Genomic DNA, 21,339 nt, shown 5'->3' on the forward strand with positions numbered 1-21,339 from the left:
CAGTGAAGTGCGTCAACCGTATAGAAATACCATCACCGTCCCATTAAAAGCCTGGGCGAGATTCGGGGAGAATTTCATCAAGTACGAGGAGGAGATGAGGCGAATTTTTAATTGTCACAAAGAGAAGAGCACAGACCCTCGGCAGGACAGCGAGGAGCAGGAGGACTGACCGACCTTGGCAGTAGGACGGGATCTCATAATTGCCCCGTTGTGTAATGTATTGTAATGGAATTATAGCACTTATAAATCAGAAATATCACGCTATTAAATAAAAAAATAAAAAATCCCCCCAAAACCCTCTTAAATCCTCCCCACCCTCGCCATCTAAATTTAATAGCTTACGACTCTGTTAATGATAAAACATATTGCAGTAAGAAACTATAAAATAGGGGAACAGTGGCGATGTGCAAAATATATTTCTGTATTTCTGTCACGCATGCACGCTCTCGCTGTCTCTCTCTCTCTCTCTCTCTCTCTCTCTCTCTCTCTCTCTCTCTCTCTCTCTCTCTCTCACACACACACACACACACACACACACACACACACACACACACACACACACACACACACACACACACACACACACACACACACACACACACACACACACACACACACACATTTCTTTCCTGCAATTTAGAAAATGTAGCATTTTTCACACTGACTGCTTACCTCACTCTAGGGGCTGACAATCTCTCAATCAAGACCTTAGGTGTTGATTAACATAAAAACATAGCCCCTCACTTTTTGCCACATGGTAATAGTCAGCATTCGGGCGAGAGACAGCTTACTAACTGGTGGAGTACGTAAACATTTATCCTGCAATCAAACATAAGCGCTTTGAGATTTCCTATATCTCGCGCAAAGATTTAAATTGAATGAATCAGAACAGTGTAACTATAAAACGATATTTGATCCCACTTGTTTTACCCCCAGTGTAGCTAATTATGTTATACTTGATATTATTTAGAAGTCTTTTCAAAAATATTTATTTTACCACACACCCTTAATAATGCTGAGTTAAAAGCAACCCAATTTGCTTTAAAATTTGGGTTATAAAGTGGCAAAGTTGTTTTGCACAAAACAACCCGACACATTTGGTTCTTGTTTTTGCAAAACAACTGAAGGTTTGGGAATCAACTTCTTGGGTCGGTCCAATTTTTAACCCTATAGCTTCAAGGGAGTGAACAAGGGATACACAGTAAATCATCAAAGAAATCTTATCCAGTACCATTAGAATATTTGAACATGTACAAGACTAAAATAATTGTTTAACTTGATCTTTTTTCATGATCAAGTGAATACAGTCAAATCATTGCAAATTAAAATTGATGAATGGTGAGCTTTGGGGATTTGTTTACTGTAGATAAAAGTTACAGCATATTTTGTATCCGACAAACAAAGCTAGTGGCTGCAATTACAATGAGTGAAATGATTCTGTTGCCTAGGCTAGGGACCTTCATCTTGTTGCATTCTATAGTACTCGGTTCATCTGTGGGTAATTTCTAAAAGTGTCCAATTATCATGAACCTTTGCATATTACAGGAGTATTATTTTATTTCACATTCTGTCTGATTTATCTAAAACAAAAATGTCATGCTTACATTGTTTTATTAGAGACAATCGTTTTGCTAAGAGGCAGCCCTAACTGGCTTTGCAGTAGTAGCGAACACGTTACACAAAATAATTTCTTTATCATTTCTTCAAGCCTTTTTTTTTTTGCTGCAGCACGTACAATTGTCACACAAAAATCAAAATGAACAAAAATGCCATGTTTCTGTGTTTCAGAGTTGCACCTTTTCTGATTTTATGTGCTACCTTTGTGAAGTAGTTTATGATATGATGATCATCTAATCTCCAGTTTAGAAGCCACAAAGACAGTAGTCCTTGAGAAATCAGACAAATATAAAAATATTACAAATGGACCAAATCATTAGAAGGTTTGAATTACATACATTTTGTTATCTGTATCTTCCTGGACAGAGTCCTCAACTGGTCTTCAAATCAACAATGCCTTGAAAATTATTTGGGATTCTCAAAACTGAAGGACAATTAAATTTCATTTCCCAAATACCCAAACAAGACTTTGACACTACAACATTTACAGGAAGAAAATTACAGAAGGGTAATTTCCTCATTTCATACTTTTACCCAGCTGAATGTTTAGAAAAATGAAATCCAATTTAAAAATACTTGAAACATGAACAAAAACATATGGTGCTATAGATTTTTCACCCCCTCTTATGATTTCTATATTAAGTTGCTCCGTGGAGGATAGCTCAGGTCAATAGTGTGAACATGATAAGAACACAAGTGAAGGTAAAATCAGACTCATTGAGTGCATACTGGTTGGATAAACAAAGAGAGAGCATAGAAAGGGCTCAATCTCCTGTTACCATAGGGGCTTTATTCCTTCGAAATGTAAAGTTCTATGTTTAATGGAGCTATGTTTTTATATATATATATATATATATATTCACTAATATATATATATATATATATATATATATATATATATATATATATATATATATATATATATATATATATATATATATATATATATATATATATATATATATATATATATATATACATGCAATTAAATCATTGCAAATTAAAATTGATGAATGTTGAGATTTGGGGATTTGTTTGCTGTAGATAAGAGTTACAGCATATTTTGTATCCGACAAACAAAGCTAGTGGCTGCAACTACAATGAGTGAAATTACAAATTTCAACAAATCATTTGTCCAGCGTATTTTGATGTTCTCTTATACGTATCTGGGCAGAAAGTATTCAGACATAATTTTTTTTAGCCAGGCCAACTTCTGTTTTCTTGATGTTCGTATCTTGCACTTCGGTGAAGCAAGGAAATAATCTGATTTGGTGGAATAATAATAATAATAAATTAGTCAGTCGTCAAGAATGGTTTAAAAGTTGGATTATTTGTTACAGTTAGTCCTGATTGGTGTAAGCAGAGTTTAATGGGTTTGTTGTGTTTGTTCTGCTGTCTTTTAAGGGTGTGAAGAACATTATGGTGAAGGAGTATATGATAAATTGATTTCTTTTCATACAAATGGAAGTATAGAAAGAGAAACTCTAAGCACAATGTCATAGAAAAACGCAGATTGCAATTTACTTATTCCATTAACAAATTAGTGAATTTGGTTCCGAGGCAAGTTGTAAATCATGGTTTTGCCAATAATTAATGCAAATATTTAGTGTTCATTTTCTAGTGACTAGAACATGAATTTCTTGAAAATTGCCCTGGAATTTGTTGCTTGAATTCCAAATATACTCTTAAAAAAGCACTTTAAATGAAAAGTTGCACTTTTTTTGTTCTACTGTTTTGTAATCACTTAATCTAGTGGGACTACTTCTATTCATGACTTGCCAACCATGGATCTAAAACTATAAGACTCTGAAGAGCTGCTCTTTAAAACAACTGTATTCTAATTTGACTCAATAGAATTTTCCCGTTTTGTGTAAATCAAATTAAATAACAGTAGAAATACATTTGGACGACATATATTAAAGCAGCAGATAATGTGACTTTATATTCATTAATACTGTTTCTTATTATTACATGTCATAATAAAAAATACTAAAAATATAATAATAAAAACTGGTCATCTAAGGTGACTTCCTATCATAATGAATTAAATGTAGAGTGTCTGCATTGTTACTTGACAAAATACTGCTGCCTTTTGAATTTTTTTTTGTCTTTAGAAGGAGGAGACAGGGTTTATTCTTTGTTTTATGGGGTTCCTGCTTGTAACACACATCTTCCAAGGGTTGGAAAGCACCACATACGTAAATCATTGTTGACTACCTCAAGACTTCAAAAGACAACATTACATTTTTACTGATGAGCATGTTGGATGGTATCTGAAACCATAAACATATTCGTCTTTGGAAATGGCACTGCATGTGCTGCTTCCTGTAAAAAAAATGAAAAGGGACACAGCTACTTCCAAAGCATGCCATAAGCAGTCTGATTTATTTTGGTTTTCATTTTACTATTTGGCTTAAAAAAAAAAAAAAAACTCAATAGAGCCTATACTGTATAACAATCAAGTGTATTAAAGTTAAATAATGTGTTCAACTGCCATCCAAGTATTTATACAACTTTGATGACTGTGATATGGTCTTGTTAGACATGATTCATCCCAAATGACAGCTTGTTCTGTCTCCTCCTGTGTTTATTCAGTACTTGACAGTTTTGTTTAGTTGTGTTTACACTAAATGAGTGATAATAACAATCACTGTTCATTTATATAGATGTGAAAACTTGAAACATTTTGTTTCAACACTAATGACTATACTTAAGGGTGCAATGAAGATATAGAATACCTGTCAGTGACATCACAAATGCTCCATAAGATGAGTGATGCAAAGGACTCAGAATTAGTGTTTGTTTAAGGCTAGAAGGGACAGAGATCATTCTTAAGGTATCAAGATTCCAGTTGGCATTATGGTGACAAGATTTTCGGACAGTGATGAATAATAAAAAGGAAAATCTGGACTAATAACAAAGATGTTTCCAACCCCAATGCCTTAAAGTACCTTCACAATGCGACTGTATAATTGACTTTCAATGTGTGGTTTTTTTTTTTTAGTTGGGAACAATGAAGTCCACTGAGGTATATTGTTCTGATTGTGTCATTTCTATGAATTTAGACATGACCATGGTATTTTTGGATGAAAATGATCATCTAACAAATTACACAAAAAAGGTACAGAGGTGGGACAAGTGGTGACAAAGTGTAAATGTATTTGTGCTTGTCATGTGAATGTTTGTGTACTGAAGAAGTGATAGTTTGCTGTTTAATTTTGCTCTCTCCGCAGTTCTGGAGCAAAGAATTTAAAAGATAAGTTGGGGTTTTGTTTGAAAGTCAAATGACCTGAAAAACATGGTAAGCTGTGTACATTTTAGGTAATTGTTTCATATATCAGTGTGACCTGTTGTCCTTTAGAGTATGACATAAAAAAAAAATCTAACTAGTTTTGGACCGTACTAGTTCATCCACTCTATATAAGGTACTTTATCAGTAATCATTTCTTGCCTTGTAATGTTTGAAATAAAGCTATGTTTAGAAATGGTAACTGAAACAGCAAAGTTTTAGAGTGTATGCATGCCATTGGTTGGGTCCTAGTGTAAAAGAAAAAATATATGGGGAAAAAATGGTGCTATGTTACATATATAAAGGTGCTTATTTGGACCCAAGCTATATGCATGCCAAAAGGAGCTATCGGACTAGAAAAAAATAATTTGATGTTTCACTGCTGTTTTCAAATAGTCACATACACATCCCAAACATTTGTATTTAAAAACATCAGTTGGAAGTTGGAAGTTTGTCGGTTGTAAGGTTAAATGTTGAAAACTGACATGTCTACTTAACAGTTGCATAGCCTTTGTGCCTGCAGCCTAGAAGACAGACAATCTTGTATTTTTTCTGTTTTTATTTTTTTAATGTTCTCTATTATTTAGATGGTTATGTGTAGAAGTATGGATGAATGTAGCAAAATATAGGAAACATTAAATTCGTCCTATCATTGTTCTTTGAGTTGGGAAAACAAAACAAATGTGGAAAAAGGCTACATATTTTATGGGTTTAATTATTTTTTTCTTCAATAAATCGTTTTCCCAAAGTATCCTGTGCTTAGATTGGTTTTATCATCATATAAGATGCGCTGCAGATTCAAGCAAACTAGGTCTAATTATTTGAATCAACATTCACAATTTCTCATAAACAAAATCTCAAATTTTTGACCATCCCTTTTCTGTATTTTTAGCTCAGGGATTCTTACCCTGCAGTTTTGCCTTATGACAGTCTGTTTGGCTTAATGCCAACAAACAATGCAAAACGCCTTAGATGGGCAAAATATTACCTTGACAAACACTAAAAGGCATTTGGGTGTAGTATAAATGGAAAGAGACCACGTCTCTCAAATCGGAAGGGAATTAAAGCAAGAATTTGCAAACCGGAGGATTGGAAAGGAAAAGTAGTGAAGAGCGCAAAAGAGCCGTAGGGTGGCGACAATGTAACGCAACTGCCGCTGTTAAGCACCAGAGGAAGAAACAGAAGGACGAAGAAGAACAGCTATACAAGACGAGGAAAAAAGTAGAAGAAAATCGATCATATGCAGTAGATGAATGGAGGACGAAGGAGGACATACACACATATGTAGGAAGCATATTTGTTCTTTCTAAGACTGTGTACTCACTCGTTTACTGTACTGTAGTTAGTCAGGGCTGCCACAGTCTAACAGTTAAATTGAGACTAACTGAAGTTACCCAGGAAGGATGTCATCATTGTAAACATCGGTAGGTTTTTTTTTGTTTTTTGTTTTTTTTAAGGATAGCCGACAAGCATGAACATATTTTGTGTTTTGTCTCCCTCGAAGACTTCTTCTTTAGTACTGTACTTTTATTTTAAATGCTTTAACTCGTCCCAGACACAAAACACATTACCTTGATTTTCTCCACAAATCTACGACAGTTATTGATGAACAGTTTTGGTTATATGGTTAAATTTAATTTTAAGCAATCAAATTGAGAGACAATACGTTTTTCCATTGTCACGTGGTAACTGTCCTGTGTTCCCGACACTAGCTAACGATCATTCGGGAAAATCGGTTTTGACTCTAAACATGGGAGTGTATTGAATCAAATGCTTACACTCTCGAGTTATGTATCAATTTATCATTTATTAGGGGAATGCACACCACTTGTTAGGTTAGCATAACGTCATAGTGCTGGTTTATTTGTGAGCAAATTGTATCTATTGTATAACGTTTTTATAATTTTCAAAAGTTGCACAGCAATTTAGTAAACAAAGAGATTACATGCTATTTTGTCTTGTTGCAGTGCCACTGTTATATTTTAGTTGGGTTTAGTTATTTAACTAATTGCTATCCTGCTTTAGTGTGTTGTTTTTCTGTGACTGAAGTTCTAGAAATCCAACGGGGGCGGGGGGCAACAGAAAACTGCCCTTCCTTATTGTACTGCACAAATCTGTTATTGTTCCTCTGTGATATTTGATGATATAAGTCCTTGCTATGAACTGTTCATAGCAAGTACTTTGCAAGAAAGTCAAGTTCGCTTGCCGCTATCAAAGTTGTTAACTTTATGACATCTTCAACCCAGTCAGGTGATGGAAGTTGTCAGGACTTGACTGTCTCAGGTATCATGGAGAACGACAGCAGGCCTCTGCTGAGCTCAGAGCAGGCTGGAGAGAGCTTCCCGCACAGAGGTTCCACGGACTCACTGGAATCCAGAGCGAAAAGGTATGTTTCACTGAGCCACAGTCCATCGGTATCCTCTTATTACCAGCACTGCACTTTTTCCTCTCAGAAAAATACTAATACGAGATAGGTGCACACATTCTCTATCCTCAACAGACATAGCATAAATGACTTGCATTTGCACGTTGCAAACCATCTCCACATCGATTGTGTTTTCAAAACAAAATACTATCACATATTGTCATATGATTGAGGTTTTTATTTCCTAAAGATGGCACTTGCTCAACACCGAGTGTATGTATGTATGTATGTATGTATGTATGTATGTATGTATGTATGTATGTATGTATGTATGTATGCATGCATGCATGCATGCATGCATGCATTCACATACGTATGTATGTATGTATGTATGTATGTATGTATGTATGTATGTATGTATGTATGTATGTATGTATGTATGTATGTAAAATGAATACAATTTAGACAACTATAGCTACCATACAGGTAAAGAAATAAAATATTTTGCTAGGTTGATGAAGGGACATGGTCAGGACATAAGCAGAAAATGTATCAAAATATCAATTTATCAGAATTAACTTTTAATTGACTTTTTATGCATAACTTTGCGAAGTTAAGGGATATGCTGTACTGTACTTTGTTAGAATTCCTCAGGGTAACATTATTCTGATGTATGCAAATATTGGTTGATTGTAATATTTATTTTTCATGAACGTACATCCCTAATTACCGTAATTTTCGGACTATAAGTTGCGATTTTTGTCATAGTTTGGGTGGGGGGGGGGGCGACTTATACTCAGGAGCAACTTATATGTGATTTTTTTCACAAATTTTCAAAATTCAATAATCCGCGATGTAGTGAAACCGCAATAAACGAACCGCGATGTAGCAAGGGATTACTGTCATTTGAACTGCAAGTGACGTCACCCGAGCCGTGCGGGGGTTGTTTATATAAAGGGCAAAGGATTCAATCGCGGGATGACCAAGATGACGAAGGGCCCCACGTATTACCGGCATCATTAGCGGCTTTGTTTGTAAGTGACACGGAGGACGAAGAGTTTGAAGGATTTAATGATTTGGAGTGACACAGAAGGTTTGAAAAACTATTATGGCTTTTACGCACGCCCGGTCCTTCTCGACGGGAGCTCTCTTTCACCTCCGTGGATGGAAGTCGGGGGCCGGCGCTCAGCCGGGTGGCTGTCCGGGGACGGTGGATGGGGCTCGGCAGCCACTTGCAACAATCAGACGGACATTGAGGAGTATATTGACTCTGTGACCTCTTACATCGCAAAGTGCATTGATGATGTGACCCTCACAAAATACATCGTCACCCGGGCTAACTGGAAGCCATAGCTGACAGGGGCTGTCCTCGGGCTGCTGAGGGCCAGAGACAAAGCCTACAGTGCTGGGGATGAAGCGGGCGTGAGATCAGCTAGGGCAAAACTGTCCCGGGGCATCAAGAATGCGAAAAAGGCATTCTCTTCCAAGATTACTGCCTACTTCAAAGACAACAGGGATGCTCGGGGCCTGTGGCAAGGCGTTCAGACCATCACGGACTACAAGCCCGCTCCGCAGAGTTGTGAGGGTGACGTCCCTCTGCTCAACGAACTGAACAGCTTCTTTGCTCGCTTCGATGCTCAAAAGAGCACTTGCCCGCTGAAGACTCCTCCCCCTCCGAACGAGCAGCCCCTGTGCCTCTCTCCCGTTAGCGTGAGGAGGACGCGTGCTGCTATCAACACCCGTAAGGCGGCGGGCCCGGACAACATCCCGGGGCTGAAGGACTGCGCTGAGGAGCTGATGGATGTCTTCATGGACATCTTTAACATTTCCCTGCGGCAGGCCGTCGTCCCGTCATGTTTCAAGGCTGCCACCATCATACCTGTGCCGAAAAATCCTGCTCCTTCCTGCTTCAATGACTACCGCCCTGTTGCACTGACGCCCATTAAGTGCTTTTGAGCGGCTTGTCATGGCGCACGTCAGATCTGTTCTCCCCCCCACCATAGAGCCCTTCCAGTTTGCCTTCCGAGCCAATCTCTGAGGATGCCATCTGCTCTGCCCTCCACTCTGCCCTCACCCACCTGGAGAACAGAGACTTGTATGTGAGATTGCTGTTTGTGGACTCCAGTTCTGCATTCAACACCATTGTTCCACAGCGTCTCATCTGCAAACTCGACAAGCTGGGCCTCGGTACCTGCCATTGCAACTGGCTACTGGACTTCCTCTGTCAGCGGCCGTGTTGGCGACAATGTCTACGGCAGCATCACGCTGAGCACGGGGGCCCCTCAAGGCTGCGTGCTCAGTCCGCTGCTCTTCACCCTGCTGACGCATGACTGCACTGCAACCTACAGCAGCAACCGCGTGCTGAAATATGGCGACGACACGACTGTGGTGGGTCTCATCACCAAGGGTGACGAGACCCAATACAGGTCGGAGGTCGACCTTCTGGCCACGTGGTGCAGGGACAACAACCTCCTGCTGAACGTCAGCAAGACCAAGGAGATTGTTGTTGACTTCCGGAAGGGTCATGCCCAACACCTGCCGCTGACCATCGACGGTGCTGTGGTGGAGAGAGTGAGCAGCACCAGATTCCTGGGGGTGCACATCAGTGAAGACCTCTCCTGGACCACCGCCGCTTCGTCGCTGGCGAAGGAAGCTCAGCGCCGCCTGTACTTTCTGCGGAAACTCAGGCGAGCAAGTGCTCCTCCTGCCATCATGACCACATTCTACCGTGGCGCCATTGAGAGCGTCCGCTCCAGTTGTATTGCTGTGTGGGGTGGTGGCTGCACTGAATACAACATGAAGGCTCTGCAGCACAACACATAGCACATTTGCTTGTATGTGTTGTGTAATGTGTCTAGTCACCGTGGGACGGTGGGAAACGTAATTTTTGTGTGTCTTAACATGTGAAGAAATTGACAATAAAGCTGACTTTGACTTTGACATGACTTTTACGCACGCCCGGTCATACTTGAACTCTTGTTTTGTTAAATAAAGAGCCGTTTACCAAACCCACGTCTTTCCTGGTACTTTGTTAATGCTACAATATAGTTATATACTAGATCTCTGCAGCGCACACGCGGCGTTGACATAAAGAACGAGGAATTTGATCGATGGATTTCATGATTTGGAGTGACACAGATGGTTTGATAATATTGTTGTAATATAAACCCACATCTTTCCTGGTACTTTGTTATACTTTATATATCATTATATGGGTCTGTGGAATAATTAGAAAGGCAACTTACAACGGGTCCGACGTCAGCATATGCGGCGCATACGCGGCATTGTTTACATAAAGCACGATCGATGGATTTAATGAATTGGAGTGACACAGATAGTTTGATAAACGTGTTATTTATGTAATACTTACTTGAATAACTCTGAATGTTACGTCAGGCCCGTTCTCAGCTCCTCGTTTGTGTATATGTCACGTTAGCATACCGTATCGTTTTGCCTGATGTTGCTGGTTCCATAAATTTGCCCCAAAAGTGCGACTTATACTCCGGTGCGACTTGTATATGGTTTTTTTTTCACTTTATTGTGCATTTTATGGCTGGTGCGACTTATACTCCGGAGCGATTTATAGTCCGAAATGTACGTTTTTTTTTTACTTTTGTGTCAAAGACGCACATGATCACAGCAACATACTCAGTCGATTACGAGCGTGCCGGAGCTGTCAATCAAACGGCGCACACACGAAGCAAACTGCAATCGGACAAACGGCACAAGTGGACAGTAGTAACAATAAAATGTATATACTCACTTTGTGTCAAAGACGCACACGATCACAGCAACATACTCAGTCGATACCAGCAACCTTCAACTTACTGCTGCGCACAAGTGAAAATGGGTATAATGTCTAGTAGAGATGCACCGATCGGATATCGGACCGGATATCAACAAAATAGATGGATCGGGTATCGGAAAATGCAGCCGATCTGGGGGCCGATCCTTTTCTTAATCTATTGGGACGTGGGCTACGTCATACGTCAGCAGCACGTGTGCCGCATGCCACGAGAGTTTTCTAAACAAACGCAAACGTGGAGCGAACGAAAGAGTCAGCTGTGTGGAGGTACTTTAAACTGAACACGCCAACTACCTCGACAGCAGTTTGTAATGTCTGCAAAGCTAATGTTGCCAGGGGTGGTGGTAGTACTGCCAGTTATAGTACTACCAATTTAATTAAGCATCTCCAGAAACACCACGCAACGAAGCACCAGGAGTTCCAGCAGTTGAGCAGATCAAAGAGAGCGGGAGGTGGACCTACACAGCAGTTAACGCACCTAATGTTTACATGTTTACTATTTCTTTTAATATTTGGTTACTGTGTGCTTGATCACCCTTTTTATATTTGCCCAGTGCAGTTTCAGCTGCAACATTTGAATTTTTCTTAAGAAGTTTCTATCCTAATTTACTTGAATTTAAATGCTGATACACTTTATTGCTGCTGTTGCACAACTTTTGTTACAAATAAATAGTTCATTGCATTAATCTGCTTTATCTTGTTACATTTTGTTTTAGGAAAGAACTGTGTAGTCATGCCTGATGCCATTGCCTTTAGTCTTTTCTGTTCCATATGTAGAGGTATGTAGCTTGTTAATCAACCGATACGCATAGCCACGGCATCGGTATCGGTATCGAAACTGAAAAAGTTGGATCGGTGCATCTCTAATGTCTAGACCCTGAATATAAGACGACCCCCACTATTTCAGTCTTATTTCAATGCAAAAAATTTCATCTTATATTCGGGCCAAAACGGTATGTCTTTTATGGCTGGTAAATTTCCAAATGACATGAAAACAGTTAAAGTTTTACCGCTATATAAGTGTGGGGATAGATTCCATTACATGAATTACAGGCCAGTATTACAGGACAGTATGTCTACTCTCTCAGTTCGCCAAGATCCTTGAAAAACTGTTCACAGAAAAACTAGACAACTTAATTGAAAAAAAACAAGCTTTTAGCTGACAGGATTCCGGAATTCACAAATGGAACTTATAGAAAACATCACAAATGGCATAGATAATAAAAAAAAAGTTATGGGGAGTTTCATAGATCTAAAGAAAGCATTTGACACAATAAATCATGGCATTCTATACAACAAATTAGAGAGATATGGTATCAGAGGGGTTGGTCTGGACTGGGTGAGAAGCTACTACTTAAGCAACAGGCAGCAATTTGTAATTTTTTTTTTACTTCTCTAAAATGTAAATTTTTAGGTTATAGGTCACATTAATGGTGGAAAAAGTTCACATGATTCATCGTGGTCACAAAAACCTGGCACATAAGCAATCCTGTGTAGACTTCAATCTATTGTAATTCCAGGAGAAGAGGCAGCTTTTGTAATGTCATGTCACACACGAGAGGAAGGAAACATTCAGTCATCTATAAACGACATTGCTGAACTGAGAAAACTATCCTCTATTTTTCAGTCTGTTTTTTCAAGTTTATGATATGAATAAGTAAAATATTTTTGTGTCACTGATTCAAAAATCAGTAGATTAAAACTACTTTCACGCTGTAGCTCAATTCAGATTTTTTTTGCCCATATGCAACCAATCTGAATGGCTCAATATCAACTTTTTTTTTCTTTTTTCAAATCCAACTGAGGCCCCTTTTAATAAGTGGTTCTAGGTCAGATATTTTGTCGTGCGGCCTCTGTCTGACCAGCCAGATTGTGTAAATCCAACCAAGATGTCATCATTCAGGCAGACAGACTGCTTGGCAGGGAGATTGTCTTGTTTTGCGTAACATTATTTGATTTGATTTTCATCCTTCTTGAAACATGAAGCATAAAGTGGACATTTGTGGTGTTAGTAACCATGTAAAACGCGACAATGATGCGACGTCATTTTCAGTGACGTCTCCATGAAATGCGATTGAAAAGCTTTACCTCACGTTCCCTAAATAGCGTATTTCCGCCGCTTCCGGAATCACTCCTTTGTGGATATGAGATAATAAATAAAGAAGCCCATGGCGCATTCTGGTTAGCCCAAATTTACTTCCACAAGTGTACTGTGTTGCAAATGACTTTTTCTATTCTGTGCTTGTGGGTCTTTTTGGGGACTGTCAGAAATCACAAGATATTTCCTAATAATTCACAAACCTATACAAAATAGATGTCCTCTCACTCATCTGGAAAGGCTCAGCAGTTTTCTAAATCAGCGTTTTACTTGAATTTATTGCGTAACTTTCAGGAAGTAATAGTTGCGAAAAACAATAGCAGACTGACAACCTATGCTGTCATCATCAGTATGCTGCATGTGGCACTGAGCCCTCCAACATTTTGCTTTCAAAGACCTCAGTTAAAGATGAAACATAATTATGACAGATGAACAATGTTTCTGGAGAGTGCTTAAGCTATACCTCATTTCGAGCTTCATTGTTTCTATAGTTATAGGAAAAACGTAAACTTGACTTTCCATTGTTTGTATACAATTAGTTGAGAACCTAGTATGCCTCCCAATCAAGTGAGAAGTCCTGTGCATTTTGTCGTCACAATTTGGTTCATTTACATAATAAACTGCCCAACAGCTTTCATGAACTAGACCAGACATGGGCAAACTACGGCCCGCAGGCCACATCTGGCCCACGGGACCATTTAATCCGGCTCGCCAAACCTGAATAAATTTTATTATTAAACATTTTTTTTTGTCATTTTTCCTACAATGACTGAGTTTCTCCAGGAGATGAAGAAACGCCCGCCTGCACATTTACTCCCGGAAGCCATGTTGGAAAGCTCGGAGCACACTAATAAGTGCGTGTACGTACTCAGTAGCACGGACCCGGCGCACTTCGTGCTTTATTTCTATCAGTGCCGAATTTCGAGTGTGGGCAGCATACTCGTAATTCGCGCGCTGAGCTTTCAGATACAGTTTTACGCTAAAGTCGCCCACAAACCTTCCCCTGGAATCCTTCCATGAAAATGGACTAATAGTAGTTTTTTGGTGAAATATTTTTTTTAATGCTGTTAATAAATGCATTTGTTTTCAAAAAGCTTTTTTTCGAATATCCATGCTTAACTACCTACTAAAGGCCAAAACATTTTATGCAATAACCATTACATGTCATTTATATTACTTCACACAAACACTACATTCATCTGCTCCTAGTTTGGCCCCCCTGTCAAAATTTAGAACCCAATTCGGCCCGCAAGTCAAAACGTTTGCCCACCCCTGTACTAGACTGTCTCTAGCAGTGTCAAAGCCAAAAGTCAAGCTGAGCTGCATTGGCTTTTTTGGAGACGCACAAACAAGATTTTGCTTCTGATAAGCCGCAGCCCATATTGATTGCTGGGTAAAGCTGTCAATACAGTGGGGTTAGCCGGTATTGGTGTTTGGGGATGTGTCGGCTGCATGCATACTGCATGTGTACATTAATTGTCAAATGCACCCTGTGACTGACAGGACCATGTCATAAACATGTTGAAATGAAAAAAAATAGAGGAACAGTTTTTTTATCAGGGTATGGCATGAATTCAATTACACTTTTCCGATAAGGTTTTGGTCAGGCACGTGGCAGAGGGGGTTGTTAATCACTTTCAGCTGCATTGGTGTTGATGGAATTAACAACAGGTACACTAGAGGGGCAACAACGAGATGGTCCCCAAAACAGGACTGGTTTTGCAGGTGGAGGCCATTTCAAGCTCCTCCCTCTTGATCTTTTTTTAACTTTTTTTCCACAAGTGTTAGCTTTAGCAAGAGTCATTATCACGACTGGAAGCATGAGGCGATTTCTTAACCCTCCTGAAGTTGTGCAGATTGTCCAACTCCTCCAGGATGACACATCCATGCGTGCTGTTGCAAGAAGATTTGATGTGTCTCCCAGTACAATCTCCAGAGCATGGAGGAGATTCCAGGAGACAGGCAGTTACTCTAGGAGATCTGCACAGGGCCGTAGACGGTCCTCATTCCATCAGCAGGACCGATATCCGATGCTTTGTGCAAGGAGGAACAAGTTGAGCACTGCCCGGGCCCTACAGAATGACCTTCAGCAGGCTACTGGTGTGAATGTTTTTGCCCAAACAGCCAGAAACAGACTTGACGAGGCTGGCCTCAGGACCGTAGAGCTTGATTTAGAACACCAGAATTGGCAAGTCCGCCACTGGCGCCCTGTGCATTTCACAGATGAGAGCAGGTTTACCCTGAGCACCTGTGATAGACGTGAAAGGGTCTGGAGAAGCCAAGGAGAGCGCTATGCTGCCTGCAACATCATTCAGCATGACCGGTTCGGTGGTGGGTCAGTGATGGTCTCGGGAGGCATTTCCATGGAGGGACGAACAGACCTCTACAGGCTAGAGAACGGCAGTCTGACTGCCATTACGTATCGGGATGAAATTCTTGCACCCATGGTCAGACCCTACGGTGGTGCAGTAGGTCCTGGGTTCCTCCTGATCCACGACATTCCTGGCCTCATGTGGCAAGAGTATGCAGACAGTAGCTGGAGGATGAAGGAATTGACACAATTGAATGGCCCTCACGATCACCTGATCTAAACCCGATAGAACACTTTTGGGACATAATGTTTCGGTCCATCAGACGCCGTCAGGTTGCTCGTTAGACTTTGCAGGAGCTCACTGATGCCCTTAGACAGATCTGGGAGGACATCCCACAAGACACCATCCGTCATCTCATACCGCGACGTTGTCAAGCATTCATACAAGCATGTGCCCTGGGGCTACACAAGATATTGAAAAGAGTTTTGAATTGCAGAAATTGAATTTAGGCAAAATGGACGAGCCTGCCACATAATTTTTTCACTTTGATTTTTGGGGTGTCTATATACTGAGCCCTCTGTAGACTGAAAACTTTTATTTCCATCAAAAGATGTGGCATCCTTTTGTTCCTGAGACATTAAACTGTCCATATCAGTATAGATATTGTACTTTTTTTTCCACCATTGAAATCTGATGTGTTTTCAAAGTGTTCCTTTAATTTCTTTTGAGCAGTGTGTGTGTGTGTGTGTGTGTGTGTGTGTGTGTGTGTGTGTGTGTGTGTGTATATGTATATGTGTATATATATATATATATATATATATATATATATATATATATATATATATATACACACACACACACACACGACTCAATTTTTCTTCCCTCCAAGGCTTTTTAGTGGGCCTCAGTCTAACATGGATTTTCGCTTTTTGCTCCAAATCTGCTGTGAATAGCGGGGGTTCCACTTCTTAGGACAAATAGAAGTAAAAAGTAGATAAGACAAAATGCTTACATAATACTTATGTTGTATATCCATATAGTATTTGGAAAATCAAAGAAAACCATTTTATCCAGACATTGATTCAGACAATCTTATGTTTACTCAGGATTGTTTTTATAAAAAGTCAAGTCAATGACGAAGCTCGGGCAAGGAATGGACCCCAGACAAGTCAAGTGACCGTTCATGACCATGCACGTCTGGCATTTCCTATAGTGTGTGCTAAATAATAAATTGGGTATTTTCTTCGAGTAAGTCTTCCAGGAATTCAGATAGATATGGAATCACTAATGTGCTTATGCTACCTCATCAATCACAACTGCTTTGAGTCTCTCTGGAATTTTAATCCAGTTGGGAATTTCACATGGGCCGACTAAATTTCAAAACACCTTCTTCGGATAACTCACGTTAATGTGCCAATGTTGGCCATTTGAATCAATATTCTGTTCATAACTTTTTTGGACAGAATTTCTAGGCGCAGCCAAGGCATTGAGGGTGTCCGGTTTGGGGACCTCAGCATCTCTGCTTTTTGCAGACGACGTGGTACTGTTGGCTTCTTCAAACCGTGATCTCCAGCCCTCACTGGATCATTTCGCAGCAGAGTGTGAAGCGGTTGGGATGAGGGTCAGCACCTCCAAATCTGAGTCCACGACTCTCGGTCGGAAAAGGGTGGAATGCCCTCTCCAGATCAGGGATGAGATCCTACCCCAAGTGGAGGAGTTCAAGTGTCTTGGGGTCTTGTTCACGAGCAAAGGCAGGATGGAGCGTGAGATCGACAGGCGGATCGGTGCAGTGTCTGCTGTAATGCTGACTCTGTACTGGTCCGTCGTGGTGAAGAGAGACCTGAGCAAAAAGGCAAAGCTCTCAATTTACTGGTCAATCTACACTCCTACCCTCACCTATGGTCACGACCTATGGGTCTTGACCGAAAGAACGAGGTCCTGGATACAAGCGGTGGAAATGAATTCTCTTCGTAGGGTGTCCGGACTCTCCCTTAGAGATAGGGTGAGAAGCTTGGTCATCCGGGAGAGACTTGGAGTAGAGCTGCTGCTCCTCCACGTTGAGAGGAGCCAGATGAGGTGGCTCGAGCATCGGCAGGATGCCTCCTGGACGCCTCCCTGGGAGGTGTTCTGGGCATGTTCTACTACCGGCAGGAGACCCTGTGGACGACCCAAGACGCGCTGGAGAGACTGTCTCTTAGCTGGCCTGGGAACGTTTTGGGGTCCCTCGGGATGAGCTGGACGATGTGGCTGGGGAGAGGGAAGTCTGGGAGTCCCTCCTAAAGCTGCTGCTCCCGCAACCCGACCCCGGATAAGCAGAAGAAGGTGTGTGCGCGTGTGTGCGCGCGTGCGCGTGCGCGCGTGTGCGTGTGCGCGCGTGCTGCGGGCGGTGACAGAGCCGTCGCTGAAATTTAAAAAACATTTTTAAAGCCCTGATGTACTTTCCAAATTTTAAGTGGACCTCAGTGCGGAGGGAGCTTAATTTGGTCCAATTGCGCAACTGCAGTGCGCCGGGCGCTCACTGTCTCATTGCTTTAGGAGCGTCTTTGTGTTTTAGGATGGCTTTACTGCTCCCACTTGCTTTCTTTGGAGGCATGATTAGAGTTGATGTAATCCTCAAGAATGTAATAACGAACGGAGTCAGTTGGCATGCGGGTCCTCTCGGCTCATCTCGCGAGGTTCGACAACCGAATTTCGTCCGACGTTCGAAAACCGAGGCTCTACTGTGTGTGTTTGTGTGTGTGTGTGTGTATTTACACGAGTGTGTATATGTGTGTGTGTTCATACATACACTATATACACACATGCGCTTTGTCACAGATTCTTGAAGATTGTTCTCAAGAATCTGCTGATGCTGACTGTAATCCATGCAGCCTTCAACTTTAACAAGATTGCCAGTACCTGCATTGGCCACACAGCCCCACAGCATGATGGAACCACCACAAAATTTGACTGTGGGTAGCAAGTGTTTGTCCTGGAATGCTGTGTTCTTCTTCCACCATGCATATCATCCCTTGTTATGTCCAAATAACTCAATTTTAGTTTCATCAGTCCACAGCACCTTATAATAATAATAATAATAATAAATTATATTTATAACGCACTTTATATTCGGAAGAATCTCAAAGTGCTACATGGCAAGTAAAAACAAGAATAAAAAGCATAAAACAACTGGACGACAACCAGGATATAAAAACAGGAATTACAGAAATGCCAAAGTAAACAGGTGAGTTTTAAGTCCGGTTTTGAAAGGGTCAGTGGATTGGGGTGCTCTTAGGTGGTCGGGGAGGGAGTTCCACAGTGTGGGGGCTGCATGGCAGAAGGCCCGGTCGCCCATGGTGCGCAGCTTGGTGTTGGGGACGTGGAGAAGGTGAGAATTGGATGAGCGGAGGCTTCGGGTGGCAGATTTGGGGGCAAGGAGTTCTTTGAGGTATGGGGGAGCATGTCCAAGGATGCACTGATGAGTGAGGAGGGCGATCTTATAATTTATTCGAAATTTGATGGGGAGCCAGTGCAGAGAACGGAGGATGGGTGTGATGTGGTCGCTTTTCCGCACCCTCATCAGGATCCTAGCAGCGCTGTTTTGGATGTACTGGAGGCTCTTGCTAGGGATCCCGATGAGGAGTGCGTTACAGTAGTCTAGCCTGGAGGAGACAAAGGCGTGGACAAGTTTCTCAGCATCTGTCAGGGTAAGTGTGGGGCGGAGTTTGGAAATGTTCCTGAGGTGGAAGAAGGAGGTTTTGCAGATGTGTTTTATGTGTGACTCTAGGTCTAGTTGAGAGTCCAGTATCACACCCAGGTCGGTGACAGTGGCTGAGAGGGGGATTGTGTGACCGGCGAATGAGATGCTTGTGATTGGGCAGGTATGGATCTGATGGGGAGTGCCAAATAACATGGCTTGGGTTTTATCGCTGTTGACTTGTAGGAAGCTGAGATTCATCCACGCCTTTATCTCCTCCAGACACAGTGAGAGGATGGATGAGGGAGATGGATGAGGCTGGGTTGCAGAGGGTGGGGGGTTGAGTTTGAGGTATAGCTGGGTGTCGTCCGCGTAACAATGATATGAGATGCCGAACTTCCTGATTATATTGCCAACGGGTAGCATGTAGAAAAGGAAGAGGGTAGGACCGAGTAGAGATCCCTGGGGGACACCGGAGGTGACTGTGTGTGTGTCTGATTTTTTCCCTCCCAGGGAAACGTACTCGGTTCGATTCGAGAGGTAGGACTGAAGCCAGGTAAGAGCAGTGCCAGAGAATCCAGTGGAGTGAAGTTGGTTAAGGAGGGAGGATATTGTGGTGGACAGTGTCAAATGCAGCGGACAGATCCAACAAAATGAGGAGTGACGAGGAGCCTGCATCGGCAGCCATGAGAAGGTCGTTGGTGACCCTAACAAGGGCTGTTTCGGTGCTGTGGCCAGAGCGAAAACCGGATTGAAATTTCTCAGCGATGTTATTGCGGGTGAGATGGGCGTGAAGTTGGGCAGCTACCACTTTTTTCAGAACCTTGGAGAGAAACGGGAGGTTTGATATTGGCCTGTAGTTGGCAAGGTTGTCCGGGTCAAGCTAGGGTTTTTTGAGCAGGGGGGTAATAATGGCTGTCTTCAATGCAGAGGGGGTACAGAGCCAGACTGGAGTGAGATGTTGATGACATTGGTTATTAGGGGACTGATGGCTGAGCTTTGATGTTTAATGAGGGCTGTGGGGAAAGGGTCCAGGGCACATGTGGAGGGTTTCATCTTTTTGATGATGTCCTCTACCTCCGACTGCAAAATAGGGGAGAAACAGCGGAGAGGCTGGACTGACCCGGGTGGAAGGGAGGGGAGTAGAGGTGAGCCAGAAGAGAGGAGCTGGCTGCGGATGTTGTCAACCTTAGCGGTAAAGAAGGTCATAAAGTTATTGCACACTACCTCTGAGGATTCCGTTGGAGTGGTGGGTTGGGGTTTGAGAAAATGGTTGATGGTGGAAAATACCTGTTTTGAGTTTCCAGGGGTATTGTTTATGATGTTGGAGTAGAACTGGGCACGAGCAATCCCAAGGCCTTTTGAGTAGGCCTTCTGATGTTCTTTATAGGCCTGTTTGTGCACGGTCAGACCTGAGGCATTGAGACGACGCTCCAGGATGCGTCCAGTTGACTTCATCAGCCGCAGCTCACTGGTGTACCAGGGGGCTGAGCGTGAAAAAGTGACTGTTTTGTTTTTTATGGGGGCGTGGATACCTAGAAGTTTGGCCAAAGAGTTATCGTAATGGTCCACTGCCTTGCTGACTGATGGAAAGGTCGCAGAGGAGGAGGAGAGAAGCAGGAGGTCCTGTGCTAAAGTGTCTTGGTTGATGTATTTGACATTTCTGAATGAGATTTGCCGCTTGGGTTTGGAGAGGGGGCGTGGGAAAGGTGTGCGTAAAAGCCATGTCCGAGCCCCATCCACCGTCCCCGGTCAGCCACCTGGCCGAGCGCCAGCCTCCGACTTCCATCCCCCGAGGTGAAAGAGAGCTACGTAGAGTAGGACCGAGCGTGCGTAAAAGCCATGTCCGAGCCCCATCCACCGTCCACGGACAGCCACCCGGCCGAGCGCCGGCCCCTGACTTCCATCCACGGAGGTGAAAGAGAGCTCCCGTCGAGTAGGACCGGGCGTGCGTAAAAGCCATAATAGTTTTTCAAATCTTCTGTCACTTCAAATCATTAAATCCTTCAAACTCTTCGTCCTCCGTGTCACTTACAAAGCCGCTAAGGATGTCGATAGTACGTGGGGCCCTTCATCATCCCGTGACCGAATCTTTGTCCTTTATGTAAACAACCGCTGCGCCACTGACGTCACTTGAAATTCAAATTACAGCAATCCCTTGCTACATCGTGGATCGT

At 42.0% G+C, this 21,339-nt stretch overlaps 2 protein-coding genes across 3 annotated transcripts in view; both read left to right on the forward strand.

Moving 5' to 3' along the window:
* The window catches only part of purg (purine-rich element binding protein G), a 1,682-nt gene extending 1,201 nt beyond the window's left edge, over positions 1-481 (forward strand). The window contains exon 1 of the mRNA XM_085926105.1: positions 1-481. This exon is cut by the window's left edge and continues 1,201 nt beyond it. Within this exon, the coding sequence (XP_085782231.1) occupies positions 1-169 (169 nt within the window). The 3' untranslated portion in view covers positions 170-481.
* Positions 482-6,025: 5,544 nt separating this feature from the next.
* Positions 6,026-21,339, forward strand: part of slc38a9 (solute carrier family 38 member 9) — a 29,103-nt gene continuing 13,789 nt past the window's right edge. Inside the window, exons 1-2 of one of the 2 annotated variants that reach the window (XM_085926326.1) lie at positions 6,026-6,190; positions 7,153-7,292. In XM_085926326.1, the coding sequence (XP_085782452.1) occupies positions 7,195-7,292 (98 nt within the window). In that variant the 5' untranslated portion in view covers positions 6,026-6,190; positions 7,153-7,194. Of the gene's footprint in view, positions 6,331-7,152; positions 7,293-21,339 lie in introns of both variants that reach the window. The other variant, XM_085926325.1, reaches the window with a different exon arrangement.

Source organism: Syngnathus leptorhynchus, chromosome 12, assembly GCF_054491065.1.
Source record: "Syngnathus leptorhynchus isolate UIUO chromosome 12, UIUO_Slep, whole genome shotgun sequence".
NCBI classification, from domain to species: domain Eukaryota; kingdom Metazoa; phylum Chordata; class Actinopteri; order Syngnathiformes; family Syngnathidae; genus Syngnathus; species Syngnathus leptorhynchus.